At 40.7% G+C, this 13,460-nt stretch overlaps 1 protein-coding gene across 5 annotated transcripts in view; it reads left to right on the forward strand.

Moving 5' to 3' along the window:
- Positions 1-7,165, forward strand: part of st6galnac6 (ST6 (alpha-N-acetyl-neuraminyl-2,3-beta-galactosyl-1,3)-N-acetylgalactosaminide alpha-2,6-sialyltransferase 6) — a 44,716-nt gene extending 37,551 nt beyond the window's left edge. For all 5 annotated transcript variants that reach the window (XM_073052835.1, XM_073052832.1, XM_073052831.1 and 2 more), the window contains 2 exons: positions 1,102-1,209; positions 3,531-7,165. In XM_073052835.1, the coding sequence (XP_072908936.1) occupies positions 1,102-1,209; positions 3,531-3,714 (292 nt within the window). In that variant the 3' untranslated portion in view covers positions 3,715-7,165. The remainder of the gene's footprint in view (positions 1-1,101; positions 1,210-3,530) is intronic.
- Positions 7,166-13,460: the final 6,295 nt, after the last annotated feature.

A 13,460-nucleotide genomic window follows, 5' to 3' on the forward strand; every position in this document is an offset into this window, starting at 1 on the left:
ATGAATCTTTCTCTTGTAAATTTTTACACCTTCATTACACCTTTCCATTACAGGTCTCATGCTCTGTTCCTAGTTCCACTGTGCCTGTGGCTATTCTTTGTGTTTGTGTGGACAATCTCTGCTGCCTAATGACCAGGGCATTTGATAGTGGTTGTAAATTTGTACAACCATTGATGATTCCTCCCTCCCAAAACTGCCCTGCACTTCCTTTTAATTTCATCCAACTCTGTCTCAATTCATCGTGCATGTATTACTCTTTGTCGAACACACACATTTTCTAATGTGCATTGTGTCTCAGCAGCTGTGTTCTTCCTACATGTGTGTTTTGCCAACTGAGAATCAGGTTTAATATCACTGGCATATGTTATGAAATTCATTAAATGTGATCTGCATGTTCTAAAAGTCTCTTTGCTTTTACAATGGCAGCCACCTAGGGTCACTGTATCACCCAGTGGTTTAGTGATAAGGTGTCTTTGTGTTTACAGAAGCAAGCTGACTTGCCAAACAATACTGCTGAAGCAACAAAGTAACATCTTGTGACAAACAAAAGATTTATCTTCTGCAAAATAGTGAGTGAGGAGGAGTTAAATTGTGTGTGAGATCAGTTCCATTGTGTAACCGAGTAGTGTGAGGGCACAATAGAAGGGAGAATTAAAACCAGTTGTCATCTTTCTTATCAGGCAGGAATTTGTGTCTTCACTGTATGCAGCCACAATAGCATTTTGTTTAACAATGCATGCATGGCAACGTGGTGTGCTGTTTTCCTAACAAAGCACCTTGTGCATGTAGTCATCATCATTTTCTTCAATTATTTTCTTTTAAATCATTTTCTTGTCTCTTTCTGAGCTTAACCCTGAATCCCTATGGCATTGGGCTTATTAGGGAACACTTTGTATGGATCTTTACCACATATCTCTTGCAAGTCTTGATCTGGGTAACTAGAATTTGTACTGCTTCATCAGTGAATAATGGGTTTGAGTTGCTGAGCTCGGTCAGTGTGGGATGTAAGCACTTGCGTAGACTTTGAGCTGCATGGCCTGTTTTGTTCTGTGGATCCCATTATTAATGGGATTTGATTTTCTTTCTTATTTGACTTTGAAGAAAGAAATCGCATTCCTGGCTGAGCACAGGCTGGTTCACCATGGTGATTGCTATTGAGCTCTGCGACAGTGTCCATGTGTATGGAATGGTTCCTCCCAATCACTGCAGGTACGTGCTCATCTTCAGAGCTGCTACACCACCTTCGTGCTGGGGTGGAGAGAGCAAGTGGGACTAGTATCACAACAGCTACTGCTGTACCTTCTAGCCTGTTGAGTAGGAGAGGGACTGAGATTCAATATTGTGAAAAGTGGTCTTAACACTTGTTCTTTTTAAGCTGTGAATGTTGGAGACTAATATTTTCTTTCAAATACAGTGTTTACCAACCTGGTTCTTCCCTATTAATTTTAAGTCAAAATCCTTCGATATTGTTCTCCTCAGGTAACCCTATCCACTTTCAGGCGATATGTTGTTCCTTTTGTGGAATAGTAGCCTAGTGACATGACATGTATAATTGCAGAAAAATACTAAGTACCGTATCTGGCATTTCTCCCCTGCAGTAATGCTTTCTGTTAAATGATCCTCAAATATCATCCCTCTAACTGACCTCAAATCCTTATTCTCAAGTTACGTTACTTGTTGCTCTGAATGTAATTAAGAACCGAACTAATATATTTAAATGTTGTAACTAGAGTCGAGAGTTACAAATAATATATTCTTGTCATATGACCCATTTTACGTCAACTATTAACTTTTTCCAGTTAATCCCACTTCTGTCATTCATTGCCCACAGCCCAATAATTTTGTTTTGCCACCAAGAATTCTTTCCTGCTTGTATGTCATAGGGTATGGAAGCTAATTTAATCAGTTGGTGCATTTACGATCATAACTTACAATGTGAACTTTTTTTTAACTAATGTTACCACTTGCTTTGGTAAATACCCTATGAATTTCTGGTCACTGGATGGAGATGGAGGGGAATGATCCTTATTTACTCCACTGAAAATCTTACGATTTTAACACCCCTATCTGATCAGGCCTGGTTTCTCCAAACTCACTACATAGCAGAGGTACCTCATCTATTGTGTCAGTCAAGCAAATCTTCTGTGCATCTTCTCCAAAATCTTGTCATCATTCCTACAGTGTGATGCCTGAATTGTGAATAGTCATCATTCTGGAATTCGTAAGTTGTGGGCTTGCTATATTGGCTGTACTTGTGGGCTAACACAAGTGGGCTATCGGCACAATTCTTTCTGATTTGACTTGATGCAAACTAAGCAATTTTACTATGTTTTGATGTACATGTGACAACTAAAGCTAATGGGACTTGAGAATTTTTAAAAAAACAGCAAAAGCTGGAAATATGAAATAAAAGTGGAAATGTTGGAAATATTTAATGGGATCAGCAGCATCTGTGGAAAGGGAAGTGATGAAATATGCATTGTCCTCAGTTTCTCTTTCCACAGATGCTGCTTAGTTTCCTGAGTTTTTCCAGCATATTCAGTTTTTTAACTGAACTTGAGCTTTGAGTACTACAATACTAGCACCAAATTCAGGAAGCAACAACACAAAATTTGCCTTGCCGTCTGGCAGTGTGAAAATGCCCTTGTGATGACCTAACCCAAGATTACTGTTGACTTTTAGATAAGTTTCCAACCTATATCCGGTACTGGGAGAGAAGTGCCCAGTAAGATAGATTAGGTTCTTTCTTCAGTCTGCGTTTGTTGATATTCTCAGCTGAAGGAATAAAGGGTTTGAAGCTACTGTGTCTAGGGAGTGGAAAATACTTTGTACTGTGATCCAGCCAGTATCACCCTTTATAAAAAGGTGTGGGGAATGAAACCTGGGTGTGCCACTTTCCATAGAATGATAGCCAAAATACACTCCTCTTGGAATTGTGCATGTCCTCTTAATAAAAGAGACTTTGACCCATGGAAAGAAGTGTTCAAAAATATGGAGATATGTTGATGTTGTAATGTGAACAAAGCCATCAGACAGAGACTGAAGCTAGTGAATGTAGAATTATTTTATTCAACACAAAAACCGGCAGTAGGTGTCATATTGTGACCTTTCTGGAGGAAGAGTCCTTTTTGATGTAATATTACATGACATTTTATATGCTAAAGGTCAAAGGGCTATTCTATATTTGCAATGCATCGACAATGCTTCCTTTGAATTACATATAATTTTCACACCATCTTCTTTGCACCCACACTCCAGCTACCCAAAAATGAATATTAATCAGCATTGTCTGGTTTCTCAGATACCTGCTGTCCACAGCTCCAGGAACCTATTGTCCAGGGCTGCATTTTAAATTTAACCTACAATCCATGTTCAGGTCTAATGATTGGTTGCTGAGGTTAATATTTGCCACATGCCCTAATTCCAGAATGTGCCCTAACAGTTGAAAATGTTGGATCCTGTTTCTATTGGCATAAGTAGTTAAATGTTTTACCTATTGATAAAACTAATGCGATTTCTTTTTAAAACAGGAAGCCTCAACACAAGCGAATACCCTATCATTATTATGAGCCAAAAGGTCCAGATGAATGCATGACATTCATTGGGAATGAAAAAGCCAAGAGGGGGAATCACCATCGCTTCATCACTGAGAAGGATGTGTTTGCTCAGTGGGCGAAGCTGTATGACATCGTCTTCTCACATCCCAGCTGGTGACCTGTACCTGGTACTCTGTCACACCTGCGTTTCCTGAACTCTGTATACATAGCTTAGAAGCACAGTTGCTCTGGGATCGATGCAAACTGGAGCCTATAACCTAAGTTGGCCATATTTGGAGGGAATGGTAGGTCACAGGATCATAAGCATCATTGTGGAAGGCTTGTAAGGAGAGCTGGCACAGCTAAAGGGGTGAAGAAGTGATGTTTGACCTGCAGTGCTGTATGATCTACTTCTACAGATCAGTTCGGTAGCATCAGTCCCTATCTAGTCTGTGACCCAACCTGCAGAATGGTGAATGGACTTTCAGGCAAGACTTGTTTAATGCTGCTTCATCCTCCAATTCTGCATTCCTAATAATGTTTCCTAAGTAATTGATTTGTTCTTCAATGGTGTTGAAGATTTCATTGGGAAAAGATCTCTATACAAGAGACACTGAGTTGCATTATAACATTCAAATATTCTGTGGATTTTGGCTTTGGGTTGTAGTGAATTGAGAAATGACTTTGGAGATTCTACAGGGATTCAGGGCTAAGTTAAATGATACAACTTTCTCTTTTGCTTTATACTTGTGTTTTAGTTTTCTCTAATATTCAAAGTGGAAGTGTACTCTCCATAAGACTAGTGGGAAAATTAATTTCAACTGACCAGATTAAATCTAATAAATAATACTGATGACTTTATCCAAATGGAAGCCAGATGCAATATATCTAAAAAGCAGATTTTGATTTCATTATTCTGGGTGGTTTTCTGTCACAACTGGACATCTTACATTAAGCCAGTCCACTGGGTTCAAAACATTGTTATCTGTGCTGACCTTTCTCATTCCTACATATGTTTTGATGAGGCCCTTGTGTTGAAAATAATGTCCACTTGTTGGTTTTGTAATAATAAAGACCATAAGACATAGGAGCAGAATTAGGCCATTCAGCCCATCGTCATCATGGCTGATTTATTTATTATTTTTTTCCAAACCCATTCTCCTACCTCAAGAGGTTTCTTTTATTTTGGGATTTGAATGAGCCCTGAATTGCTTGGTACACATTCAAATGGACAGAGCACAGATCCTTAAGAAGTAAGATCAGTCCTTTAAGTCAGAAAAGGAACCTTAAAGAGTGTGGTCGAAGCCCCATACTGACCTTATGTTACATGCTTGAGTTTTATCAAATTCTGGCTATCCTGTGAAATGTTTCCTTTTTGATATAAATGTTGGTCTTTTTGTTTTTTGCTCTTATTACTTGGATAGGTAATGATTTTATTGTGTCATTGTAGTACCATTTTTATTTTGTATCTAGTTCTCTCCTTTTATTGGTCTCAGACAAATCGGACGAATGGGCAAAAAAAGTGGCAGGTGGAATGCAGTGTTGGGAAACGTATGATACTGCATTTTGGTAAAAGGAACAATAGTGTGGACTATTATCTAAAGGAGGAGAAGGTTCAGACATCGGAAGTACAGAGGGACTTGGGAATCCTCATGCAAAACTCCCAGAAGCTTAATGGTAAAGAAGGCAATGCAATGTTGGCATTTATTTCAAGGGGAATATAATTTCAAAGCAAGGAGATGCTGCTGACCCTTTAAGACACTAGTCAGGCTGCACTTGGAGTATTGTCAGCAGTTTTGGGTCCCATGTCCCAGAAAGGATATGTTGTCATTGGAGAGAGTCCAGAGGGGGTTCACGAGGATGATTCCAGGACTGAAGGGGTTAACATATGAGGAACATTTGGCAGCTTTGGGCCTGTACTCACTGGAAATTAGAAGAATGTGGGAGAATTTTATTGAAACCTACCAAATATTGAAAGGACTAGGTAGGGTGGATGTGGAGAGGATGTTTCCTGTGGTGGGGGTATCCAGAACTAAAGGACACAGCCTCAGAATTGAGGGGTGACCCTTTAGAACAGAGGTAAGGAGGAATTTTATTAGCCAGAGAGTAGTGAATCTGTGGAATGTTGTGTCACAGACTATGGTGGAGGTCAAGTCTGTGGGTATATTTAAGGCAGAAGTTGATTGTTTCCTGATCAGTCAGGGCATCAAATGATATGGTGAGATGGCAGATATATGGGATCAGCCATGATGGAATGGCGGAGCAGACTCGATGGGCTGAATGGCCTAATCCTGCTTCCATGTCTTATGGTCTTTACCTGTTTTTCTAAAATTTTATTTAGCGATACACCAGGTCATTTGTACTGTAGACATAAAGAGCTACAGATACTAGAATCTGGAGCCACGCCAAAAAGCTGGAGGAACTCAGTGGGTCAGGCAGCATCTGTGTAGGAAAATGGACAGTCGATATTTTGAGTCAAAGCTCTAGATGAAGGGTCTCTTTGACTGTCCACTTCCTGTCGTTAATGCTGCCTGACCTTTCATCTGGAATCTTGACTTGAAATATTAGCAAGACTCGTCATCTGGGGCCTTGGCTCTAAATATCGACTCTCCATTCTCCTCCATTAATGCTGTCTGACTGGCCGAGTTCCTCCAGCTTTTTACTGGTGTTCCAGTTGTACTTTGGACTGTATGTATAGAAAACTTCCTGTATTCTCCTTAGTGTGCCTTAATCCAAGCTCCAAAGAGCACCCTCTACTGTACCATTGGGACAATTAGATCAGTATTCATCCTCTCTCTCTGTCTCTGACACTGCCAGTCACAAATCACTATACATTTTTATCTACGGACTCATCCTGCCATGAATACATTTCAATGGGCTTGGTCACTTTCAGTATGTGCTACCTTGCTGGAAGTGGTTTCATGCCCAAACACAGATAACAAAGGATTCTCCAGCCGACTGAATTGGCCTGTGAGAACTTTCAATTGGTCCCAGAAGAACTGCATTTCCCATGCTGTCTGATCCTGTGTGCTTTGCTATAGTTCCAGGTACCTTTCTGCCTATTCTTGCCTACCAAAGCTAGATTACATTTCAATTTCTGTCAATTTTTAACCAAGTAATTTATGTCATTGTTGCAAAAAAAGATGCTTTTGGGTACCAGACACACAAAAAAAAGGGAAGTGAAATATACAAAGGTGGGATTTCATGACATTTTGTATCAACTGTTTCCTGACATTTTGTACCTTGTGTAGATGCCTATTGGCAAGACTATTTTATAAATAGAGAACATAAGGGATGCAGTTGTTTGTTTTGGGAAGCCAAGCTAGAAATCCTCCGATACACTCCCTGTAACTACCTTTGATCTTTAAATCTTTTCAACACATGCACTAAGATAGGAAGGAGCATTAAATCTACAAGCAGCTTCCAATATATTGCAAGTTGTAGCACAGAGATTTGTGCATAATCAGGACATTGAACTAGTAGAAGATGCAGTGAACGCAAACTTGGTGTGTTTATTCTAAAGTTTATCAAAGCACACAAAATGATTGGAGCTGGAATTAAATGAACAGCTCTGGCAAGACTCCATCACAGGAATGATTGTGCCTGTATTAAAATATTTTTACATTTGACCACTTTGTACTCTGTTTCCTGCTTTACTTTTTAAATGAGAGTTGGTAATTGTGGGATATTTTCATTTGGAAGTTACATGTGAACAATCTGTTGCAATGTTATACAAACGGGGAAAAAGCTGGAAATACTTGGGCACGTTGGGTAAAGAGGAAGATTTGAGGTCAAGGGAGTGAAGATAAAGGAAAGGTTGATCACTGCATGTAACAAACAATCTACTGGTGGAACTCAGCTGGTCAAACAGTGTCTTTAGGGAAAGAAGGGATTGTCATTTTGGGGCGAAACCCTACATAAGGAGCCTTTATTCAGCTGCAACAGGGAGGTAGTGAAGGGGGTTTGGCGATCTCCTGTTTGAAAAGCACTCAGTATCCTGCTGAGGGATGGAAGTATCAGTGTCCTGGGTGATGATAAGAACTGGAAACATTTGACGTGGCAGAGGGAATTGGAGGTGTCAGAGATGCAAGTGGAAACTTTACAATAGAACAAACTCCATGTGGGAAGCAGTAATTCCTTTGGAGCAAGGCAAGGAAATCTTCAAGGTTTGCTGAATTTTGTTCATTTATCTGTAATGGGATGTGGAAGTCATTGGCAGTGCTGACCATTGTCCCTGAATTAAGGACGGGTTAAGACTACACCACATGGATGTGTCTGGAGTCACAGATTCTAATGTTCATTTGTTCAGTGGTTCAGAAACAATGGGCGAGCAATTGACACAAACTGCAGGTAAGACACTGGGAGAAGGAGCATGCACTCAGCTGTAGGAAAAGTTGATTGTAATGTTCTCTCTAATTTTTATTATAGCTGTGCAAGATAACTATTGCTTTGAGCAGAGAAAAAAAATTTACATGGACTAAAAGCTGCACAGCCATTAAATACTATTTTTTGGTAATATCCACATCAAATAAACACAAACCACAACTTGCAACACAAGTAAACTACGTCAGTCAGTCAAAACCACTGACAGGCACAATGGTAAAAGTAAAATGTTTTGTCTAGACGGCATTGGCATTCGGTGGGCTAACAGTTTATTATCAATGAGCTACCAACTTCCATTCTGTGTATATTGTTACAATTTGAAACAGTGTTGTAACTTGAAACACTGACAATGTAAATATGTTGAAGCTCTAAAATGTTTCAAAGTAAAGGTTACATATTTACTATTTAGAAAATTTATGGATTATATTAACAATTATATGGTGTTTCAAATTTGTATTAACATAAATTTCAAAATTATATAAACATTTTTTAAAAACTCAGCTGCGTGGCAACAAAGGCTACGTGTGTGGGAGCATTTCAGTTACACCAGTGCAACTTGCAGGGAACAGTGTTGCTCTGGCACATTTTAAATTTAGAAACATAGAAAACCTACAGCACAATACAGGCCCTTCGGCCCACAAAGTTGTGTGGAAACATGTCCTTACCTTAGAAATTACTAGGCTTACCCATAGCCCTCTATTTTTCTAAGCTCCATGTACCTATCCTAAAGTCTCTTAAAAGACCCTATTGTATCTGCCTCCACCACCATTGCCGGCAGCCCATTCCACACACTCACCACTCTCTGTTTTTTAAAAAAAATTACCCCTGACATCTCCTCTGTACCTACACCCCAGCACCTTAAACCTGTATCCTTTTGTGGCAACCATTTCAGCCCTGGGGGAAAAACCTCTGACCATCCACACGGTCAATGCCTCCCATCATCTTATACACCTCTATCAGATCACCTCTCATCCTCTGTCACTCCAAGGAGAAAAGGCCGGGTTCACTCAACCTATTTTCATAAGGCATGCTCCCCAATCCAGGCAACATCCTTGTAAATCTCCTCTGCACCCTTTCTATGGTCTCCACAGCCTTCCTGTAGTGAGGCGACCAGAACTGAGCACAGTTCACAATTTGGCCTTCAGAGACTGAGAAAATTTGCCAGCCGCCTTTTGAGATGCAGACTGCAGATGCTCGATACTTTTACAACGCTGTTTAATGTTCTGACATCTTGATTGTCCCTGCTCTGTCATAATTGGTTAAGTTACTTTAAAAGGCTGGTTTTTCCATGAATTATTACAGATACCATCTTAAGCACAGATCTGATGTTCAAATTCTGCATTGTCCATTGACTAGAATAATATGCAAATGTTTGTGTGTACAATAAACAAACATTTTAACGGTATTTGTTTTGCTCACCACTATAGTTGTATATCCAGATCCTACGCTTTGAAATTCTTTTCATGGATCTCACACACCTCACCCGCCCATCCCCCAAACCAAAGCAAAGTGGATAACTTCCCTCACCCCAATTCTGAACTGATTCCACAACTTATGGACTCACTTTTTAGGACTTTACAACTTGAGCTGTCGACATGTATTGCTTATTTATTCATTATTTCTTTTCTTTTTGTATTTTTGCACCATTTGTCTTTTGTCCTCTTTCTATTGTGTTTCTTTGTATTTACTGTAAGAACTTGAATAGCAAGAAAATGAATCTCAGTAGTATATGGTGACAGATCTGTACTTTGATCATAAAGTTTACTTTGAACTTTGAAGTTCTTCTGAAAAGGAAGCCTGCGATGTAATTAAAAATTTACTCGTGTTTAACCATTCTTGGCCAATAGATGGTGGTATGCAGAGCAAAACCAGCTGGGCAGCTGTGCCATCTACTGCTGGCAGCAGGTATTGCAGGAACACCATCAATGGTACCGGAAAAATCCAGAAAACGGCAGGTGCTGGGAATCAGGCAGCGAAGAATTAATCGTAAGAGTTGGGAAAGTTTGAAATGTGTTCAACTGAAGTGTCATATGAGTTAGAAATGGATGATGGGAAAATAGGCAGTAGTGGAAGTGGCTTAATCGTCATAACTGAGAGCAGCGAAGTGTTTAGATTACAGGACATAGCTGGCTACAGCAGAGATAACCAAACGGAGGTTAGAATACAACTTAAGTGCAGGACAGCCACAATCTGCTGAGGGTCAAATCAGTGGCATTCAGGTTTGGTGACCAAGTAAGATACAGGAGGTCTGGGTACGATCTCCGGAAAGCCATCTTATATGCAAAGTGTCAAGTTACAGAGCAAACTTGAAACACTGAAGACAGCTATGAGTTTACAGAGTTCACCTCTTACAAGGTGAAACCAAGCAACATATTGTCGGTAGCAACAGGGCTTCACTCCCAGATGAGATCAATACCTTCTGTGGTCGCTTTGACCATTAAAACATAGAGGAACCTCCACAAACCTCCCACAGTCTTTTATGCCCTGTGATTTCAGCCCCTGAGAGCATTCTTCAGGAGGGTGAACCCACCAAAAGCAGCCAGTCCAGATAGGGTACATGGCCAAGTACTAAAGACCGGTGATGACCAACTGGCTGGAGTGTTCACTAATATCTTTAAACCCTCACTTTGGTAGTCAGAGGTAATCAAGCAAGCCTTAATTAAACAGGTGTCTGTGGTATCCGACTTCAGTGACTATCATCCAATAGCACTCTCATCCTCTGATAAAGTGCCTTGAGAGGTTGGTGGTGGAACATCAACTCCTGCTTGAGAAGCGACTTGGATCCACTCCAGTTTGTGTACTATCACAACAGGTCCACAGTCGATGCCATCTCATTGTCATTTCACTCAACCCTGGAACATCTGGACAGTGAGCATACATACATCAGGATGCTCCTAATGGACTACAACTCGGCATTCAAGACTAATCAATAAACTTAAAGACCTTGGTTTCAATACCTCCTTGTGCAACTGGATCCTCGATTCCTCACTTGCAGACTCCGGTCATTCTGGATTGGCAATATCTCCTCCACGTTCACCTTTAGTATAGGTGCACGACAAGGCTGTGTGCTTAGCCCCCTGCTCTGCTTGCTTTATATGTATGGCTGTGAGGCTAAGCACAGCTCCAAAGCCATATTTAAGTTTGTTGACAACACTAGTGTCATTGGCTGAAACAAAGGTGGTGACGAATTAGCATATAGGAGGGAGATTGAAAATCTAGCTGAGTGGTGTCACAACAACAACCTCTTACTCAATGTCAGCAAGACCAAGAAGCTGATTATTGACTTCAGGAGAAGGAAACCAGAGGTCAGAGGTGGAGAGTGTCAGAACTTTAAATTCTTCAGTGTTACCATTTCAGATGATCTGCCCTGGGCCCAGCATGTAAATGCCATTACGAAGAAAGCACAACAGTGCCTCTACTTAGGAGTTTGCAAAGATTCAGCAAAGTTGACAAAGTTCTATAGATGTGTGGTGGAGAATATATTGATCAGTTGCATCTCAGTCTGTTATGGAAACACCAATGTCCTTGAATGGAAAAGCTCACAAAAAGTAGTGGATGTGGCCTAGTCCATTATGGGTAAAACCCTCCCCACCATTGGGCACATCATCACTGTTGCAGGAAAATGGCATCCATCATCAGGGACCCCTTCCATTCAGGACATGCTCTCTTCTCATTGCTGCCATCTGGAAGAAATTACAGGAGCTCCAGGACTTGCACCACCAGGTTCAGAAACAGTTACTGCCCCTCAACTATCAGGCTCTTGAACTAGTGTAGATAACTTCATTCAACTTCACTCACCCCATCACTGAACTGTTCCCACAACCTATGGGCTCACTTTCAAGTTCCCTCCATCTTATGTAATCAATATTTATCTATTTATTTCTCTTTTGTATTTGCACAGTTGGTCATTCTTTGCATGTTGGTTATTTGTCTGTCCTGTTGGTGTGATCTTTCATTGATTCTATTGTGTTTCTTGGTATGCCCAAAAGGAAACTAATATCAGGGCTTATATAGTGACATGCTGACCACGTACTTTGATAATAAATTTACTTTGAACTGATGCTGAGATAAGATGAGCCAGGACAGAGGGCAAGACTGTAATGAGAGTAGCCAGTTGCAGGGAAAATGGGTAAAATTGCACAAAGTGTGGGTTATTCAAATCTACTTGTAACTGTTGTTACACAAATATTATAATTTACTGGAGGGCTTGCATCACTGGAATATTTTTCAGCTCTCACTCGAAATGTACTCTGTAAAAGGCCTGAAAAAAAAACAACTTTTTTGAGAGTTCACCACTTCTGTACAAGAGATTATCTTTATGTGCTGTCCTGATCTGAGCTGTAACCAAGGGGACAAGCTAGGCCTCAAGTAAATGGCAGATTCGGGCTGCAGGTTAAACATACAAATTCCTCCAATGGGCAGCTTCTGTGCAAAGAGAGGTGAGGTTCACATTAAAGATCAGATACCCTCCGTCAGAGCTTGAGCAACACACAAAATGGGGATGACCTACCAGGAACAAGGTGTACGTGCTATCGTAGGGACAGAAATGTGGGCAGAGGGGGTGGGGTGGCCCTGTTGGTGAGGAATGAGATTCAGTCCTTTGCAAAGGGGGACATAGGATCAGGAGAAGTAGAGTCTGTGTGGATAGAACTAAGGGCAAAAAGACCCTAATGGGTGTTGTCTACAGGCCACCAAACAGTAGCATGGATATTGGGTGCAAGTTGAATAGGGAGTTAACATTGGCATGTGGCAAAGGTAATGTCGCAGTAGTTATGGGGGATTTCAACATGCAGGTGAACTGGGAGAATCAGGTTGGTGCTGGACCCCAGGATAGGGAGTTTGTAGAGTGCCTACGGGATGCATTCTTGGAACAGCTTGTATGAGAGCCGACCAGGGACAAGCCTATCTGGATTTAGTGTTGTGTAATGAACAAGATTTGATAAGCGATCTTGAAGTAAAGGAGCCATTAGGAGGTAGTGACCATAATATGATAAGTTTTTATCTGCAATTTGAGAAGGATAAGGGCAGATCGGAGGTGTCAGTGTTGCAGTTGAACAAAGGAGACTATGGAGTCATGAGGGAGGAGCTGGCCAAAGTTAACTGGACGGATATCCTAGCAGAAAAGACAGTGGAATAGCAATGGCAGGTATTCTTGAAAATAATGCACAAGGTGCAAAATCAGTTCATCCCCTGGAGAAGGAAGGATTCAAAGGGGGGAAAGGGGCCACAGTGGTTGACAAAGGAAGTCAGAGATTGCATAGCATTAAAAAAAAAGGAAGTATGACAGAGCTAAGGTGAGTGGGAGGACAGATGATTGGGAAATTTTTAAGGAACAACAGAACTTAACTAAAAAGGCAATACAGGGAGAAAAAATGAGGTACGAACGCAAGCTAGCCAGGAATATAAAGGAGGATAGCAAAAGCTTTTTTAGGTATGTGAAGAGAAAGAAGATAGTTAAGAACAATGTTGGGCCCTTGAAGAATGAATTGTGTGAAATTGTTATGGGAAATAGAGAAATGGCAGAAGTATTTAATAAGTACT

Source organism: Hemitrygon akajei, chromosome 7 (genome assembly GCF_048418815.1).
Source record: "Hemitrygon akajei chromosome 7, sHemAka1.3, whole genome shotgun sequence".
NCBI classification, from domain to species: Eukaryota; Metazoa; Chordata; class Chondrichthyes; order Myliobatiformes; family Dasyatidae; genus Hemitrygon; species Hemitrygon akajei.